The sequence below is a fragment of the Macrobrachium nipponense genome, chromosome 31 (genome assembly GCF_015104395.2).
Source record: "Macrobrachium nipponense isolate FS-2020 chromosome 31, ASM1510439v2, whole genome shotgun sequence".
NCBI classification, from domain to species: Eukaryota; Metazoa; Arthropoda; class Malacostraca; order Decapoda; family Palaemonidae; genus Macrobrachium; species Macrobrachium nipponense.
In genome coordinates, this window is record NC_061093.1 from 23,156,682 (window position 1) to 23,178,086 (window position 21,405).

Genomic DNA, 21,405 nt, shown 5'->3' on the forward strand with positions numbered 1-21,405 from the left:
AGCAATAATCATTTAAAGTAATTATCCTTGCTTACAGAAGAGATGTAGAATCTATTAGACAAGGAAGAATAGGGTGAGTATCAGACAGAATAATATGTTAAAAATGTAGTTAAAATGGATGAACCAATATTTGTTAAAAATGACGTGCAATATGATCTTGCTTTAATCATCTGTCGTTTATTCTGTATCCTGGTCTACATCTACCTTCTCCATAGCTTCTGTCAGCTGTTAAGATGAAAATAGTTTTCAGTTTTTTTCAGTTAAAAAGAAATTATATATGCATACAAAGAGAATGACCAATAACCAAAACAAATATTGTGATTTATGGTGTTCCCGAAATGAACACCAGAGAGTTTTTTATATAAAAGAGAAGGCGAATAAGTGAGAGAAAGAGCAACCGAAGAAACATAGTAAATAGAGAGAGAAGATTGTATTTTTACCTATGCTTCGTATTTACCCGCAAATAGTCGCTCGGACACATTTGAAAAAAAAAATGTACAAAAATGCCATGTCAGTCAAGTGCAATTATCAGTTTCGAAGCTAATCCCAGTCCTTCATTTTTTGAAGGGTAAATTTTTCAAGTTACGTCGAAAATCAAAACCCAGATCACTTCTAGATCAGCATTGCAGACGTAACTAATCCCCAAAGACCTTTCTAACAAAGAAATATTCACATATACGTATTTTTTTTAAGTGAAGGTCAAAGAATAAAATTTTGTCGGCTCTGAACAGCCAAGGAATCAAATGCAAAGGATTAACTAGTTTATCGTACTTGTTGGTTCGTTAGCATCCGGAGAGTCAAATCAGGCCTCCCATTCCTATTCATACCCACACTTTACACATTTTTGGGGGCAAGGCCCTTGCTGTCATATGCCACCCTACCAAAGATATAGGTCACAACTGATATCAAGAATCCATGGCAGGTCGAGTCCTTTTCATTTGGCTGGGAAGCCTTTTAATACAGATGGAATAAAAAAAAACATTAAAAAGTAAAATAAATCGAAGCATTTATTTTCCCGTTGATATTGTAGATCACCCAAAGCAAAACACCACTTTTAAAATTATATATATATATAGATATAATATATATATATATATATATATATATATATATATATATATATATATATAATCCATTTGAAATATTTAACCTTTGATAAGGAAAGCAGACACGTTAAAAATGAAGAAACAAACTTTTAGAAGGTTGAATCAGTAAATTGTAAATTTCAGTGCGAAACACACGAATCAAATAGTCAGTTTTAAACGTAAAATTAAGCACAAATCAAACCCAAAAATTATCATTACATATTGATACGATAGTTGAAAGAGCGTGGTCTGTACCTGATAGAATAGTTGATAAATAAAGGATTGAAGAGTAAGATGCCCTGAAAAATCAAAATCACTGGTCCCAAAGAGACCAAGAATATCGGTTAGTAGGAAGGATTATCATTCTTTCTGTCACATCCTATTAACTTTCTTCAAACATCTATCTGTCTACGTCTCTATCTATCTATCTATCTACCAATATATCTATCTATATATCTGTTTGCCAGTCTATCTATCTATCTGTCAGTATGTCTACCTAATATGATACATATATATATATATATATATATATATATATATATATATATATATATATATTTGTCATTATATCTATCTATCTATCTACCAGTGTATCCCTCTAAATATCTGCTTGCCAGTATATCTATCTATCTATCTATCGTGTGTACGTGCTGGTTATGGTGTCTTGAGACGTGCGCCCCACGGAAACACGGAGTGGTTACCAAAGGTTATAAAAACAAAACCTGTACTGGTACCTACAGTGGGTGTGGGCTGCCAGCGGCCTGAGTGTAATGGTTTTGTTCACTTGCTGTATTTGTTTTGGTGCCAGTGCATAATCTAAAAGCGAAAGAGAAGCATTCGTTGAAGGCCTGTGTCCTTGAATTGCTTTTCTCATTATAGCAGGCTCGAAAGTTTCTCGCCCTTTACTATAACGGTTTTTCGTTAGTTGATGTTGTCGTTAGTGTTATTACAGAAGTCACGTTGCCACGCATTATGCAAGGGGCGTGAATTGAAAAAATTATTTTCATTTTATCCATACGCCGTTAAAATAAAATAAAAATATTAGAAAACAAACGATTTCATGCGTTTACTTGAGTTGAATCTTCTTCTTCTTCCCAGCTTTTTCCCATTTTTATATGGGGGTCGCCGTTTCGGATGAGCCGTTTCCATCTATTTCTATCTTGCACTTCTGCCTCATCAATTCCCTTCTCATGTAAATCTCCTCTCACACAGTCCTTCCATCTCTTTCTTGGTCTCCCTCTCTTTCTTCTTCCTTGCACCTCCACTCCATAGTATGTCTCCCAGCGTGGTCCTCATCTCTCCTCAACAGGTGTCCATACCATCTCAGCCTCCCCTCCTGCACTTTCTTTGATACTTCCACCACCTTAGTTGACCCCCTTATGTAGTCATTTCTGATCCTATCCACTCTTGTTACCCCAGACATCCACCTAAGCATTTCTCATTTCTGCCACATCCATCTTCTTCTGCTCTGCTTTTCTCATGCTTGCTGTTTCCGTACCATACGCATTGCTGTTCTTACCACCGTCTTGTGAAATTTTCCTTTTAACCTAAGCGGCACTCTTTTGTCACAAGAACTCCCGAGGCCGCTCTCCAGTTGTTCCAGCCTGCCTGTACCCGATGTTTTACTTCTTCTTCCATACTTCCTCCAGCGTTAACAAAAGATCCCAAATACTTAAACTTATCAACTCTCCTTATTTGCTCTCCACCAAGCTGAATACTTTCTCTATCATCCCCCTCAGTGGTGGTACACATATATTCTGTCTTGGATCTACTTATTCTCATTCCTCTGTCCTCCAGTACTTGTCTCCATCTTTCCAATTTCACTTCCAGATCTTCCCTGCTCTCTGCACACAGAACCAAAATATCATCCGCATACAATATGTTCCATGGTACTGTCTCCCTTACATTCTCTATTATAACATCCATCACTATGTTAAAGATAAATGGGCTCAGAGCCGACCCCTGGTGTAATCCTACTCTCACCTCAAAACCTTCTGTCTCCCCAACACTGCTCCTCACTCTGGTAAATACATTCCGGTACATCTCTTGTATCAATCGCACATACTTCTCTGGCACCATCTTCTCCCTCAGGCTCCTCCATAACCTCTTGTCTCGGGACTCTGTCATAAGCCTTTTCAAGGTCAATGAATACCATATGTAGGTCCCTTTGTCTTTCCCCGAATTTCTCCATTATTTGCCTCAGACAAAATATACCATCTGTTGTTCCCCTTCCCTTCATAAATCCCATCTGCTCTTTACCTATTTGTACTTCTTCTCTCAGTCTAGCATCTATCATCCTTTCCAGTATCTTCAAAGTGTGGGACATCAATTTAATGCCCCTATAATTACCACACTCTTGGACATCGCCTTTCCCTTTAAAAATTGGGATCAATATACTCCCACGCCACTCATTGTTGGTTATCTTTTCCTGTTCAAGGATCTTTATCATAAGATCGTACAGTATATCCACTCCTTCATCTCCTAATGCTTTCCATGCCTCCACCGGGATCATGTCTGGTCCGGTTGCCTTCCCATTCTTCATCTTCTTCAGTGCATTTAGTACCTCTTGCCTAGAAAACCTCATTACCATGCCAATGTTCACTTGCCCATCCTCTCTTATTAGTCTATTATTTTCTTCATTTAACAACTGTTCGAAATATTCTTTCCATCTCTTCACAATGGTCTTCCTCCTTTGCTAAGCACTACACCCTCTTGATTCTTTATTTGTTTGATGTGTGTTATATCTTTGGTGCTCTTATTTCTAGCCTTTGATAGCTTCATCATCTTCTTTAATCCTTCCTTTGTCCCCAGCTCATTATACACATCATCATACGACTTTGCTTTAGCTTGGGCTACCACCTTTTATTCTTATTCAGCTCATATTCAACTTGAGTTGAATATGAGCTGAATATAGAATTTAGGCCAAAGGCCAAGCACTGGGACCTATGAGGTCATTCAGCGCTGAAATGGAAATTGACAGTGGAAGGTTTGAAAGGTGTAGCAGGAGGACAACCTCCCAGTTGCACTATCAATCAATTGTTAGGATATGTTGGAAAGTAAGATTGAAGAAAGATCAATATGAAAGGAGGTACAGTAAAAGGAACGAAAGTAGTTGCAGCTAGGGGGCGAAGGCATGCTGCTAAGAACCTTAAGTAATGCCTACATTGCACCACATGAGGTTCACTAATGGCACTACCCCCCTTACGGGGCATGCGTTTACTTAATCTACATGAGTCGCGACAAAGGAGAATAGCAGCAACAGCAGCAGAAAGAGAGAGAGAGAGAGAGAGAGAGAGAGAGAGAGAGAGAGAGAGAATGTCGGTAGAGTGCCGGTATCATAATCTTTTTGCCAAGTGTAGGTGAAGTCATTCGTTTTTTTTTTTAAGTGTCTAAAAATGACACCTCTCAGATATTTTTAAAGTGACGTCGAGTCTGTTCTCTAAAGCAGAGAAGGTCACAGAGCAGGTTTGCGGGAGTCCAAATCATTTCTTTTGCTTTCTCGAACATTTTCCTGTTCGAAATCGAAGCGGAGCTCGAACAAGATAGGCTGTAATGCATTCAAGGAAACAGCGTTTTAGTTTTCTGTAAGAGAAAACTATTGAGATGGCTATTTGCCTGTCCGTCCGCATCTTTTCTGTCCGCCCTCAGACCTTAAAAACTACTGAGGCTAGAGGGCTGCAATTTGATATGTTGATCATCCACCCTCCAATCGTCAAACATACCAAATTGAAGCCCTCTCGCCTTTGTAATTTTCACTATATTTAAGATTAAAGTTAGCCATGTTCGTACGTCTAGCACCGCTACAGGTGTCAACAACACAGAACACTACCCGTGGCTGAAACTTTCATGGGCCACGGCTGAGCGTTTCATGGGCCGTAGCTGAGAGTTTCATATAGCATTAACGCTGTGCGGAAAACTCGATTGTTCCGAAGAAACTTTGGCGCATTTTTTACTAGTTAATTTTTGCTTTCTGTACGAAGTAAACACCTTCCACATTCACATCGCTTCGAACATTGCAAATACATCGACTTTGCAGTCGCAAGATTTGGGACAAAGAATGGTGTTTGAATCAGAAAATTTGGCTTTGTTGTTGAATCGAGGCGTTTTCATTTATCTCGCCATCCAGTTTGTCCAGTGACTAGTCTCCTATTTCTCTCGGTCGTTTCCAAAGGCAAATGCTGTAAGGATAATGCAAATGCCTTTTGATTGTCAAACGAAATCGACTTGTAAGCTCGTGTGATGGAATGACCTCCAAATGGAGGTTTTGGCTCCACCTTTTTCATTCTGTGGCTTTTGAAGATAATGATCACCTGTTGGCTTCATCACTGTTACTCGGTGTGTAGTTTAAAAAATAGTGAAGTGTTAAAGATGACTCTTCTGCATATAAGGCAGAGAGAGTGTGGTATTCTGTTCATTTCACTCTCGTAACTAATTTGTCTTGACATCTATCATGTGAATGATATCAGTGTGAATCTTGCGATGTATAAAGAGAGAGAGAGAGAGAGAGAGAGAGAGAGAGAGAGAGAGAGAGAGAGAGAGAGAGAGAGAGAGAGAGAGAGAGAGAGATTTCGTTTTAACTGGGAGACCAATATCTTGAGAACTTACTGTTTCAACGTAATAACAGATGGTAGAACTTGGCCGAAGTGGATTATAACCGCATGCAGTCTAGCACCCTGAAACATAAGCTAATCTTGCATCCAATAATTGGAAACTAAGTCACTGAGGAAAACGGTCACGATCTTGCTCAATCCATCTTATCATCATTAATAGCCTTAACATAGCGCCTCGCCACCAGATTCCGTCCTGGGCTAACTCCTCAATAGATCTCCCCAACAGCCGTTGTTTTAGATTTACCTGACCTTATGCTAGCACGGGCTCTTGCTCCCCAACAGTCATCGCAGGCTTCCCGCCTTCTTGTCCTCAACCACGTCTCCTTTGGCCTACCAAAACCTCTTTCACCAAGGGCAACCAACCCGTTGTAGCTCGTACTACTCCCCGTCTTCCATACACTTGGCCTAGCCACTTCCAGCGTGAGAACCTAATAGACTCATCGACCGGTTGCACCTCCGCTATTTCTCTAAATCTGCTCTTTGATATTCTATCCCTCCAATTAATTCCTAATATTCTTCTGAGAGCCTTATTTTCAAATGCTAAGAATTTATCATCCGAAGTCCCTGTACTGTAGTACCATGACTCGTGCCCATAAATTAAAATACTCCTAACCTTTGCCTTAGAAATTTCGATTTTTATATGTGCAGAAAAATTGCTGTTATTTGAGTGCCACGGGAAATGATCGATAATAGACTTGGCGTCACGAGGGAGGTCAAATTGGCACAGAAAGGTAACGCAGAAATATCTAATGTGCAGCAGTTAAGAGAAATGGCGAAAGGTGTGCGCAGCTAATGTTATTCAGAGTTTGAATTATAACGGAAGACTCTAGAAACACATCTGAAGGAGCAGAATATATAGTTTTAATTCTCCAGATAACAAAATTGTTCAGTGGAAAGATGGGTCATTGTAAAAGCAGTATGAAAGGGAAGCTTTACAAAACTACTTGAAATGAAAGAAGGATACCAGATCAGATTCATCCGAAGCTTAAAAAAAAAGGAGAGAGAGGAGAGAGAGAGAGAGAGAGAGAGAGAGAGAGAGAGAGAGAGAGAGAGAGAGAACAAGTTTGATGTGTTTCAGATTTGGACTAACTTCTCTCTGAAATGGGATGATAATTAATTTACGTCTCTTTTCTCGAAAGAACGTGAAACTGTGCAAGCAGATAGTCGGAATGATTCAAGCAAGACAACCATGCACTAGTTTTGACACTAACAAAATTTGCTTTCCCTTAACAAACAACTAAACAACACTGGTTCATAAAGGAAAGACATGCTATAGGACTCTTAGGAAATGAAAAGAAAGGATCCCATTCAAAGTAGGATTCGAGTAGTTTCCTACAAAATAGTTTTTTTTTAATAGATAATAAGTGATGAACGAACATTGCTTTCTAAATTCATGATTCATGCATAATTTCGTGACTGGGAGATGTATTTATTTTAGGTATTTTTAATATCCTAAACTTGGCCTTGAAAATCCAGATGTGTGATTTTAATATACAAGTCATTGTTCACAAGTGTTCCCCTATCCCCCACTCTCATAGTTTCGTCTGCTAAAATTGCCTTTTTGTTTCTGGTGAAAATAGCATTCATAATTATGAAATGTGATGTGTGTATGATGAGATCTAGAAAGGTATTATTCCCTTTTCTCTTGGTTTTGTCGAGAGGAAGAACCTCCCAACCAAATGACAAATTTAGGTCAAGAAAAGTGACAAAACTGCGAAATAAACTGCTTCTCCTGGAGGGTCCCTTCGGATGAAATCACTTTATCTATTTACTTGAGAAAACGAAAGCGACTTTTTGGCATGATCTTGAACACACAAGAAAACTCGTACAAACACACTCAACTTTAATCGACCTACTCACTCCCTCACTCACATTATTCCTGTGTTTGTAAACAGTCCCCCAGATATTTCCAGTTATAATTATAATCTGTTCTCTTCTTTTGGGTTGATACAGTGTAAGACTGACTTTGCGTTCTATTTGTTTACTTCTCTGTTTTTCGTATGACTTTGAAGTATCTCATTATAAGGCTTCGTCAAGTGACGGTACAGAGAGGGATTTTTTACTAATAATTTTGGTCATCACGTGGACAACGGCAAACAAAATTTAGAATGAAACAAAGATTAAAATCATTGTACAATCACAATACACCATAAAATTTTATGCTTTTCAAAGAAGAATTGGATGTTGGTTCATTTCGTAGTATTGGCCTTCATTGTTGACCAACATTCTTGTTTTTTTTAATTGTTGTAATACATTTTTGATTGTTGTAATACATTCTTTTTATTGTTGTAGTACACTCTTTTTATTGTTGTAATACATTTTTGTATTGTTGTAATACATTCTTTTTATTGTTGTGATAATACATAAAAAGGCCATTTGAAGTTTACATAGTTGCATTCCTTTTAGGTGGCATCGCATTAGCTTTGTGAATTATTAGGTTTTCTTGTTACTTCCTTATTAAATTTAATTTCTTCTTGGGGGATTCTCGTAACTAACTCCTTTGACATGATTTTTAATGGGATTCATTCTTAAACTGCATTTGGACTAATATTTTTCACTGATAAAAAGCAAAATGGATCAAAGTTATAAAAGACCAAGACGTCAGCGGTCAGGGTAATACAAAGAGTTCAGAGAGAGTTGTCCAGAGCACGAAGTATAAAATTCAAACCATGTAAATGACAGTGTTTCAGGGGCAAAGATTTCCTTCTCCAAAATGACCTTTCAAAGAACCGACTACTATTGGAATGCATCGTTATGACAGCAGCAGTTTCAGCTACTTCCACAGGGCACACAAAAGTGCTGAAAAAATCAATTCGCGACGAACTCCTGTAAAGCTTGGCAGCTGTCCTCTGGCGTTAGATGGGCATCTGTCATAAGCTTAGTGCCAGGTTGCACTTAATTGGCTAGGGATCAAGGGCGCATGCGCGGAATGGTCGCTCGGCCCAGACTTCCTGCCCTTCAGCAATTTTCAGAAAGTTCAGTATTATCTGAGCACGTGCGCTAACTTCATATCTGCTCAGAATGGGCGAGGACGCATCTCTTTTTCTCGAGGCTGTGACGGTAATTAGTCATTACGTTCCTCGTAGGTTATTAACGTCAGGTTTTAGGTGTTGAGAACGAAAAGGCGTTTCACCCAAAGGAATCTGGTTGGGAAAGGAGACGGGCAACTTCTGGATGTGCGTCCTGTCTCCTGAAAATTAGGATGACGGGGCTGGTGGTCACTCGAGGATGTTAATGCTACAATTCCCAGCAGTATTTTATGTCCAGATGCAGGGTAATAATTCTACAGTTGCTGCAAAATAATCAGTTATGCTCATGATAACAATCATCACCATCGGTTGTCTTGCTTATGACATCGTTTTTAATATATGATCCTGAATATGATTTGACCTTGCTTTGATAGTTGTTAGTATAATATAAAAACACACGTACGTATCAATGTCATGATTTTCTTCGTTGCTGCTGTTATTTCTCCTTGTTTTGTTGTTGTTATAGCTCTCTCTCTCTCTCTCTCTCTCTCTCTCTCTCTCTCTCTCTCTCTCTCTCTCTCAAAGCCTTTCCGGTGCCACCCGCAGACATTCGGAGCCAAATGCCAAAGCTAAACGTTGGGACTGTTGGTACCCCGCATGGGCAACAGCAGCCGGAGAGAGAGAGAGAGAGAGAGAGAGAGAGAGAGAGAGAGAGAGAGAGAGAGAGAGATTGTTTCCCGGTGCCAAGTACTGTACAGTACTCTCTTCATGCCCACTCGAACTGAGCCCCTACAAAAATCTTCGATGTACCCCGTTGCCCGAGCTAGCCTTAACGAATTATTCCCTTTAGCTTTTTATTAAACACGTAATTTTACTCTTGCCTCAACTGTAAGGCTTGACTATTCGATAGAGGTCGATTGTCGTTGCAACGTCCATGGTCATAGATGCCGGATATGAATGATTATGGCAAAATTATGTCCAGGTTAAAATTTGCGTATGCAACATTCACCAGTCTGTAATGGTCGTATATATACCACAAGTATACTATATACCTCATTTTTTCGTGCGTATTTCTATTCTCGGTGGGTGGTTTTCTTCAAATCGTTAAAAGGGTCAAGTGTGTGAATTTAAACAAATGTTTAATGTTTTTGTAAAACCTTATAACTGGTATTTTTACGTTTCACTTGTATAGTAAAACTTTTATTGCAATTTGCAGAATTATTTCACAAGCATAATATTATATATATATATATATATATATATATATATATATATATATATATATATATAAGATATGTATACATAAATATATCCATAGTTCATATACAGAATGATGTAAGTTGTCTATTGTTTTACTATCTCTCTCTCTCTCTCTCCTCTCTCTCTCTCTCTCTCTCTCTCTCTCTATCTATAAGTAAGAAATAAGTAACTTTTTATTTAATTTCCATTTGTAGTATTTGCGAGATCCTACTTTAGATAAAAAATACCACGAGCCGTGGAATTAGGATCTCTCGAATTATACTGAAAAACGTTAATGTGTGGTTGAAATTTATTCTAATTCCTCAGGGTTTTAAGAGACAGAAACATCAGATTTGGAAGGGACACCTGGCTTGGGGTCGCAAGAAAGAGAGAGAGGAGAGAGAGAGAGAGAGAGAGAGAGAGAGAGAGAGAGAGAGAGAGAGAGAGAGAGAGAGTAATTTGGAAGATCGTCCAAACAGATGAATCGTACAAACAGATGAAAGCAGTCTGGATTTGACTACAGGAGAGAGAGAGAGAGAGGAGAGAGAGAGAGAAGAGAGAGAGAGAGAGAGAGAGAGAATTTCTCTCTGAAGAAAATCCAGACGAACTATATAGAGCCGATAGCAGTATGGATTTAACTACAGAAGCGAAAAATGGAAGACTCTTTCATTGACGATTACAGCTCCCTCCTGATGATATTATCCCACGAAATGACAAGACAAATCGAAACTTAAAAAAAAAAAAAAAAAAAAAAAACTTTATTTCAACAGACATTATGAATCCTAATCATTTGCGAATGTGGTTTTCATTTGGGAGTAACAACTTACGTAAGACTAACAACAGTTAAGTGGGGAAGCTCCGCTAATTGTCCTCGTTAGGTACCACTTGGGTTGAGTTTGGTGGGTGTATATCTACTGAACACCTCGGAAAATATGTGTCTTTCAGGTTCGAGCGGGAAGTGTGTACATATAGTGTTAGAGGCAATGGTTGGCGCCACCATATTTTACATTAGTGTTAGAGGCAATGGTTGCCACCACCATATTTAGCACTATCACGCTCGTCTCTAACCATTAAGAAGTGAGTAGCGCCTAGTCACCCATTGAATATATGTTTAATACTACATTATAATGTATGTGTATGAAACTTGGGTGTAAGTACTCGTATATGCTGCAAAGCTGTACCGTATTTTGAGTAATTTATATATATATATATATATATATATATATATATATATATATATACATATATTTCTTTTGCCATGGCCGTGACACACACACACATAAATATATATATATATATATATATATATATATATATATATATATTATTTATATAATATACGGATTATTTATATACTTATTCCGTCACAACCGTCACCTCATACCCGATTCATTCTAACCTCTAAGCGTTCTCCAAAATAGACTTTACAGATATAAACCGAGTGATAAAATAATGTAATTTGCTACTTAATTGGACAATTCACTCAATTGTCACTGTGTAAAATTTTGACGAGCATCTAACTGAAAATCTGCCGGCTATTTCAAGTACTTTTAAGGGGGCAAAACGTGTTTTCCGTTGTATGATTGTTGATATTAGTCATTTAATATCAACACATTAAACTTTTTATATAAAGGGATGTATATGTCAGCATCTAATAAAAACATGTAATTTATTATAAACACTTTAAGCTTCTTTTAATTTAAAGGGAATATTGGTATTGCAGCTTGTGAACTGATATATTTACAAGGAACGCTTCTATGAAGTCCGGTGGAAACTAGTTTCTCACCTGCCTTGCTGAAAGTCCTCTCATGCTACCTCCCCTACCCCCATTCTGTCTCTCTCGCCTTCCCCTCCTTTTAAAACGAAACGTCCACTAACTCCTCCCTCCTCCCCTACCCCCCAACCTCTGTAATACTTCACGTTGCTAACGCCAGGGTACCAGCAAACGGGAATGAGGTCAATTACTCGAGAACAAAATTGTCTTACTAACCTACAGGGAAAAAAAAGTATACGTGATCAATCTGTTATGCAAATATTAACACTAATATTTCAACGTTTGGTATGGTTATCATTAATTTATTAATGGGAGTCTTTTGTAAGCTGTGTTGATTAGATCATCAAATCTGTACAATGTGTAATGGCGTTCATCTTCACCACCTTCCTACCGATCTCGTAGACGTTACTAAATCTGAAAACGAAATGAATTGTTACGCTATTATTATTATTATTATTATTATTATTATTATTATTATTATTATTATTATTATTATAGTTGTTGTTGTTTCCAAGATAGTGACTCCCGCGTGTTTTAATCCTCCTTTGCAAAGGCGTGTTTAGTACAAGCCCGTTGGGGATTACCGTAAAATCATAAACAAAAGACTGTAAACCATCCAGGAAAGATCCATTATTATTATTATTATTATTATTATTATTATTATTATTATTATTATTATTATTATTATTATTATTATTATTATTGTCAAAAGTACACCCAAGCCAATTGCAATTACGGACAAATTTACAATTTTCTAAGAGCACATAAAAAATTGTCTTGCGTACATTACTGCAAACATGTTTTTAATGCTTCCTGGATGATGTTTTAAAAAGTAAGTATTAAGTCGTATTATCTATTGTAATTTCTTTCAAATGAACACCATAATCTTTTGGAGCTTGAATTTCGAGTATGTGGACCAGTAGGCTAGTTCCTTACGAATAGGGTTTTAGTTCCTGTGAATAATAATAATAATAATAATAATAATAATAATAATAATAATAATAATAATAATAATAATAATAAATAATAATAATAATAATAATAATAATAATAATAATAATAATAATAATAATAATAATAATAATAATAATAATAATAGAGCATTAGGTAAAGATAAAAATCCTTTGATTTACCTTTCTAATGAAAAACATTACCCGTGGAATATATATATATATATATATATATAATTATGTATATGTGTATATATATGTATATAAATTACATATATGAGTGTATATAAGTGTGTAGTTATATATATGTAAATATGTGTGTGTATGATATCCAGATATGTAATTTATATATGTATTTAAGTTTATATATATAATTATTTTGCTTTTTTTTACCAAAATGCAAACAAATTTAAAATGACAAGGAGTGAGTGAGTATGAAAACTAGACGGGCCGATCAAAGAAATAATTCTTCATTGAAAATCACAGTAATATTTTCATCCTGCTCAATCTGTCGATCAGTGCTTGTAATTAACGAAAAAAAATAATAAGAAACAAATCGTACGGTTACTACAACTACGGTGCTATGTCTACTTTCTTTTCTATATATATGTATTTTAAGCGTCATCCAAAATCCATCTATTACGTATTAGCCTTTCTAATACAAAGTGTCTTTTACCCACAGGGAGTTCGAGAGGGCGGTGCTCTACTGTGATGCGTATATGAACTACATCCCTCTGTCTTTCATCCTTGGCTTCTACGTTTCCTTCGTCGCGTCCAGATGGTGGCAGCAGTACATGGCGATACCATGGCCAGACAAGTAAGTAGGCGACGGTCTGTGGCAATACTTTTGCTAGACAAGTAAGAATGTTTCTGTGTTTGGCAGTACCATGGCCAGACAAGTAAATGTGACTGTATATGGTAATACCGTGGCTAGACAACTAATTAGGCGACTGTGTGTGGTAATACCATGACCAGACTAGTAGGTAAACAACTATGTATTAATACCATGGCCAAACAAGTAGAAGTAGGTAGGCGGCTGTATATGGCAATACCATGGCTAGGCAATGAAGTAGGCAACTGCATATGGCAATACTTTGGCCTGACTAGTAGTTAGGCTACTATGCGTTTATACTAATGGCTAGACATATAGATAGGCTGCTGTATATGGTAATACTTTAGCTAGACAAGCAAGAAGGGGACTGATGTGTCAATACTTCGGTTAAACAAGTTATTAGGCAACTGTGTGTGGTTATACCATGTCAGACTAGTGGGTAGGCAACTGTGTGCCAATACCATGGCTAGCTAGACAAGTAGGTATGCGGTTGTATATGGCATTACCATGGCTAAACAAGTGAGTAGGCGACTGTATTTGGCAATACCATGGTTAAACAAGTAGGTGACTGTATATGGCAATATCTAGGAAGACAAGTGGGCAAATGTATACAGCAATATTATGGCCAAACTAGTAGGTGGGCAACTGTCTATGGTAATACCATTGCCAAACAAGTAAGAAGGCTACTGTATATAGCATTACCATGCTCAGACAAGTAAGCAGACAACTGTATATGGCAATGTTAGGACAATACAAGTTGGCAGGCGATGGTATATGGCAATGTTAAGACTAGACAAGTAAGTAGGTAACTATCTGTGGCAATACCATGGCATGACAAGCAAGCAGGCTGCCGTATATGGCAATGCTATGGCCAGACAAGTAAGTGGGTAGCTAGACAAATAAGTGCACGTGGACAGGCAATAACGTGACTATACTTTTTTTTTTTTTTTTCATCTGTCCATCCGCCTGTGGTGGTCACGTATGGTAACACTGCGTCCCGGCTTTATATAGTTACGCTATGTGTAAGTTTTGGGTAATTAAAAAGATATCTTGGTTTACATTTGCAACTGAAAAGTGTTTTAATGATTTACTGTATGCGAATTACACCGTTAATATTCGAAATAGGATGTTATTTAAAGCCCGGACGCAGTGTTACCATGCGCAAACACCACAGGCGGATGGACAGATGGAAAAAAACGAGTATAGACCACTAGCTAGGCAACCGTACATTGCTATACCATGGCCAGACAAGTAAATAGGCATGATTTTGTGACTATACCCTGTTTAGACAAGCAAGTAGGTAACAGAGCATAGTACCACCATGCCTGGCAATTAACGAAAAGGTCGATGAATGCAATTTTCGATGATTCCTTGAATGTTGGGCACTTAACGGGTAGAATATTCGGGATTAAAGTGCTTCCATTTTCGTTTGCCGAGTGGATCTTACAATCAGAGGTGTATATATATATATACATATACATATACATAAATACATATTATAATTATATATATATATAATATATATATATATATATAAAGATGTCAGTAAGACATTAGATGAAAGAGGTGGTAATGCGTGTAGATATAATTTTCTAATTTGAAGCACAGACCGAGGTTATTCTTGTGTTTAGACAGGACGGTAGAAATGTGGTCCAAAATGTTTGGTCGAACTTTTAAAAACAAAACTAGTATTCATTAACTGTACATTGTTTTCTCACGCAAATGCGATAAGGATTAAGATGGCATTTCAGACATAAGGCTTGCATTTAAACCCTCTTCAGTATTATTATTAAAAAGAAAAAAAAACAGCTCTTCACTTTCTCAATTAGATTTAGTAAACCAAGTACAGATTTATACTCTAATGCTAATGGAGTTGTTCTCTCTCTCTCTCTCTCAATAAATGAAATGAAACCACCGTCTTGGACCTCCTAATCTGATAGTAACTTATAACGCCATTAGAGTTTTAATTAATACGAACCACGAAAATGATGATCGTCCAAGCAAGCACTGCCAACGACAAAATATCTAGAAGAACAATCGACACAGTGGGTGTTTGCAGTACGTAGTTGGTTTTGGCAAATGCAATATACTCTGACCACCAACCTAGAATCTGTTGTACTCGCACCACTACGCCTACGAAATTTCTGCTCTCTTACGTAGTTAGTGGCTGGCTACTGAAAAAATGGAAATAGACTTACGTAAATGTGACGTAGGTACGTATCCTCTTAGTATTTCAGATGGAATACGAATGCAGAGGTTTTGCCATTGTTATGTCGTTTCAGTGGGAGAAACGACATAACAATTTTTATTTTGATGCGGTTTCAACTTAGTCCCTTTGTATCCTGGAAAGCAGTTTAATAAATTTTCTCATTTAAGTCGTTTACCATCTTGGCTACGAGATCGCAATTTCCCAAAGGTAATTAGAGAAGTCTACTGTAGCAGTAGTGGTATCAAAAAGCTCTTTCTCTGAGCAAACTAAAGGTGCGTCCACACGGTCGAATTATGTCCGACGGACAAACATTGTTGCCATACCATAGGCCAAGCAGGATGACGTCATAAGCGTTGATACGGTGGAATAGATCTGGCAACAAACAGTGGTACCAGATGAGGTTATATACCACTGTTTTTACTCTGATCACAAGGCAAAGACCGGCAGACAATTGTTAATTAGTAACAATGTTTGTCCGTCGGACATTGTCCGACCGTGTGGACGCACCTTTAGATGATGGGTACGTTACGCAAAATAACAAAAAAGGAAATTACGTATGTCAGGTATGAAGTGGGAAACGTACTGTAACTTGGTTAGGTATTATATTGTCTTTAGCTGGTAATTTATAAGTTTATACTGTGTCGCACGGTAAAAAGTGGCTGTTGAGCTAATCCTCTTCTCTCCTCTCTCCTTCTTCTCTCTTCCTCTCTCTCCTCCTCTCTCTCTCTTCTCTCCTCTCTCTCTCTATATATATATATATATATATATATATATATATCATATATATATTGTGGTGTATGCATGTATGTGTATAAAATATACATTTTCTTACATACATACATACATAGACCAATTATACCACGCACTAGAAACATTTATGGACATTCACGCAAGCTTTTTCGTCATCGTTAGTCTCACACCAAATAGGAACTATTATCATGCAATGAGCCTCGATTTCCTTCATGTCACTCGAAGTACTGATGAAATTCTTAAGCCTGTTCTCGCAGAATTTCCCTGGCAACGAGAATTTTCTGGGCTAGGAAGGGCTACTGGTCTTTATCCAAGTGGGGCTATTTCAGGCAGTCCAGATTGGTTCGAATTGTTCCAATGCGTTGAAATAGTACTAGACTTTTGAATGCCGGCGGACATGACAACGTTATTTCTGTTAGCTTCGATACCGGTTGTCAAATCAAGAAAAGATATAGGCCTACGGAAATAATAACTCAAGGATTCGAAATCGTAATATTTCCTTGTCGTTCCATAAAAATTCGTTCAATAATGGTTCCTAGTTCCGTTTACAATAATGTTTTAACCTAAACGATCACAAAAAAAGAGAATGTACAATAATGTACGAAAACTAGAGGGAGCTTGGATCATGCTCATTCCTCTGAAACGGAGCCAAAACCATTTATATCGGTTCTGTAGAAATGGCGGCTATAACCAGAAATTCCTATTACGTATAATGGATGCATAGTATTCCTTTGTTTTCTTTGTACAAAATATTATTGTCTTCCGGGTATAGCCGGCCTGTGTTCCACGGACGTGAATTAGTGAATACCGAGTAAAATTCCTCTTCTCTCTCTCTCTCTCTCTCTCTCTCTCTCTCTCTCTCTCTCTCACGAAGGCTTACCACCGCTTTCTTCGCGTTACTGAAAAGGACTGAAATTTTATCTTGCGGTCATGAGTGACCGTACCCTAGTCACCTTTGTAAAGGAATTAGAAATGCATGGTGAAATATTACTTAAGAAATACATGGTGAAATAATACTGATGCAATAATCTTCGTAATCATAGTGAAAGTAACAAATTTTGGATGCAGTAGTAGTTGTTCAATTCACAGAAATGCCTTTACATGGTGTTCCTACATAGGTTTAATTATTGTCCGCAAATTATTTCCCGTTTCCCCTTTAGATTGACCATTTTCCCATGAACTGTTTTTATTTGAATCTTTAATTCTCACATATGTATTGCTCCGGTCTCAGATATATCTGTTACGCCGCTGTTACCTATGGAATTTTTTTCTTAAAATGAGAATAACATTCTTCATGTAATATTTTCAAGAACTAGTAGAATCCATTTTAAAAGGTTGAAACTTTTTTTCACACGATATCAAATTGGTGAAACAACAATACAATTCATCTTTAAGCATTTCATTCAAAAGATTGAAACTTTTTTTTTACTCGATATTTAATTAATGAAACAACATTACAATTACATCTTTAAGCATACCATCCAAAAGATTGAAACTTAATCTTTTGAAAGATATGCTTAAAGATGTAATTGTATGTTGTTTCGCCAATTAAATATCGAGTGAAAAACAAGTGGCCATTTCGAGTGAAATTGTAGCCATTCGGTCGTTTACCTTATCTGTGACGCAAATGGAGAGAGAGAGAGAGAGAGAGAGAGAGAGAGAGAGAGAGAGAGATTGTAACGCATGGCGACAGAACACTTTCTAGACTTAACCACAAACCAAACACGATTTGAGAGGACAAGACACAAGTGTATCCCCAATTTGTTTTAAAACTTCTGACGAGAGTTCCACGGTGGACCCCGAATTTTCCAACACTTAAGCCTAAGTACTAAGAATAATGCTAAGTCATTCATGAGAATCATGACTTGTTCTCGACCTATTCAAGGTCAAACCACTACCAAGTTACGACAGATCTACGACCAGACCATACCTGTCAGGTCGGGATCACTGGGACTCTGTAACCATGGAACGGAATCACTGGGACTCTGTAACCATGGAACGTAATCACTGGGGGACACTAACCATGGAACGGAATCACTAAGACACTTTAACCATGAACCATGACAATTTTGAACAAGGAAGAAATAATCCCCAAATTGCTACGATGACTTTTTAACATTCATAAGCTACGACGATGTGCCACGGCAACTAGACGGCAGCCCGAGAGTAGTTTTGTAAATAAAATGCTGACTTGCCCCGACTTCTAGTGTATTTATTTAATGCAGATTTGGATTTACACTTTTTTTAAAGTATATATAATAACCATGTCTTATACTGTGTGGTTGCAGGATTACCGAGTGTATTGCAATTATATATTTTTTAACCAAATGACGAGGCATTTTGTTTAAGGTATGTTTGTGTTCATGGCATAGGATGGAGACTGCAGCTATTTTTCTGAAAAATTACAAGTCTTATCTCCAGCAATTTGTGCTGAAGAATTGCCATTAAATTTAATTTGGTTACTAGCAACAAGTCAGAATATCCTCAGTATCTCGAAAGAGTCATGAGTGTACGGCTCGTTAACTGTTTGCATTCAGTTTTCGTATTTGAAATTGTGTTGCCTCATATTCAATATTTTTAACAGACATATGGTACGTGTCCCTGTAGTGGTTCTTCCTGCCCAAGAATGAATATCGGCTTCAATGAGACTTAAAATTTACTCGCGCAACCATTAACACTGTAATAACATGCTATTTGTATCTACAAGTCCGCCGTTTCATCGTTACAAGGATTAGGATGTCTCAAAGATTATTAGTCCATCCGAGGAGACACGTCAGTATCCCGCAAAGGATAGACGGTACTGATCTACCTCTCTTTTCATAATGTGACTTGAAAACCCTTAACGTCTCTTTTGTTTTTCCCTGCAGGATCATTCACGCGATAGCCCTACACGTCACGGGGTACGATGAGAAGGGGAGGATGATGAGGAGGGCATTGGCCAGGTACCTGAACCTTAGTCTAGTGCTCATTCTCCGTTCTATATCGTCCGCTGTCAAAAAGCGTTTTCCTACGCTGGAACACCTGGTGGAGGCCGGTAAGTAACAGGAAGGAAGGTTTTGCTGGATGCAAGAATGCTCATAGACACGAATGAGGGCTCATGATTGCAAGTTTTTATTTTTTATTTTTTTTATACACTCCGTAGGGGGTTAGTGCTATCATCGCACCTCACGCGGTGCACCGTAAGCACCACTCACGGTTTTTTTTTATCGTTCTTCCCCTAACTGGCAACCCCTTTCATTCCTTTCTCTCTTTCATCTGACTTTCCACTCTCTCTAACCATTTTTTCATGGTGCAACTGCGAGGTTTTCCACCTGTCACACCTTTCAAACCTCCTTTACCCTTTCTTTCCCTTTGAAACGCTAAGATATTGACACAGTCGGGTAAACATGTCTATAAGGTACAGTTAAATTCTAGGGAATGATTAACTCTGCTGTAATTTTGTAGGTAAGAGATGAACTATTGTTGATAAAGTCATAAAGCTATTAGAATTCCACACACGCACACACACACACACACTATATATATATATATAGATATATAATAATATATATATATATATATGTATACACGTTCATATATATTATATGCATGTACATATGTATATATATGTGTATATATATATATATATATATATATATATATATATATATAATGTATATATATATATATATATATATATATATATATATATATATATATTGGTATGATACTTTAAATGAAATTAATAAGACAACAGCATCAGAAGATATTCGCAGGGAGAATAGTAATGAAACATCACGGGGGTTCCAACTCCAGAGTGAGCATTCAGTAGTAATTGTCCCCTGTGGAGTAGTGCGTGTTCATTATACCTATTGGTTACCAAGTAAACCCATAGTTAACAGTGGTTATAATTATCACTTTGAACCGTGTTGGAAAATGTAAAAACTCAGAAAAATTGTAATGTTATCGAGCTTTCGAGAGACAATTTCCTAAGACATTTCTGACCGTACAATATCTGGGCTTTCCATAAATTGTAAATGAACACAGTATACTAAAGTATATTGCCCTTATGGGAGTAATACTAAAGTATATATATTGTCCTTGTGGGAGTAATACTAAAGTATATATATTGTCCTTGTGGGAGTAATACTAAAGTATATATATTGTCCTTGTGGGAGTAATACTAAAGTATATATATTTGTCCTTGGGGTTTGGGGCCCTTAATACGGGAAAGTAATATTTCCCTTTATGGGGAGTAATATAAACATTATTCCTTCATGTGAGTAATACGAAAGTATATTTCCCTTGTGGGAGTAATACTAGAAGTATATTTCCCTTATGGGAGTAATACTAAAGTATATTTCCCTTATGGGAGTAATACTAAAGTATATTTCCCATATGGCAGTAATACTAAAGTATATCTCCCTCATGGGAGTAATAATACAATATATTTCCCTCGTGGGAGTATCCCTTATGGGAGTAATACTAAAGTATATTTCCCTTATGGGAGTAGTACCATCGGTAAACTCTCGAGGTGTACTGTAGGCATAATTAAAGTAATGTTTGCAGCGCCTCCTCGGCCCCTAGCTCCAACCACTTCTATAACTTGTACTCCCCCTCCAGTCCTGCTTCCTTTCTTCAGTCTTGCTGTCCATCCTCTCGAATTATTAACTCTTGTTTGAACTGTAGTTTTTTTTTTTTCTCCAAGTTCCACTATGTATCCTTGTACTCCATCTTTATTTTTTGGATATCTATTTTGCTGTCCAACCATTACTATTCCAACTGGCCCATCTCACTGTCGTAGTGCTGAGTGGCCAAAAGTGCTAGGCCTAGAGCTAGGCCTAACAACCTAAATTTAATAAAAGTCGACCAGCCAATGCGCATTTTTTTTAATCTATTTTAGATGCAAAGCTGACGAGTAACGGAAACAAAGGTTTATGATAAAGTTATATTGAGAAATCATTACAAATACGTTGCGTCTGGACAAACATGAATACTCAATGAAATG

At 37.3% G+C, this 21,405-nt stretch overlaps 1 protein-coding gene across 13 annotated transcripts in view; it reads left to right on the plus strand.

Annotated features, from left to right (window-relative positions):
* LOC135206691 (bestrophin-4-like) overlaps nucleotides 1-21,405 on the plus strand; it is a 514,714-nt gene that overhangs the window by 458,213 nt on the left and 35,096 nt on the right. For 12 of the 13 annotated variants that reach the window (XM_064238113.1, XM_064238112.1, XM_064238110.1 and 9 more), the window contains 2 exons: nucleotides 13,310-13,444; nucleotides 19,286-19,452. In XM_064238113.1, the coding sequence (XP_064094183.1) occupies nucleotides 13,347-13,444; nucleotides 19,286-19,452 (265 nt within the window). In that variant the 5' untranslated portion in view covers nucleotides 13,310-13,346. Of the gene's footprint in view, nucleotides 1-8,687; nucleotides 8,756-13,309; nucleotides 13,445-19,285; nucleotides 19,453-21,405 lie in introns of those variants that run through there. The other variant, XM_064238111.1, reaches the window with a different exon arrangement.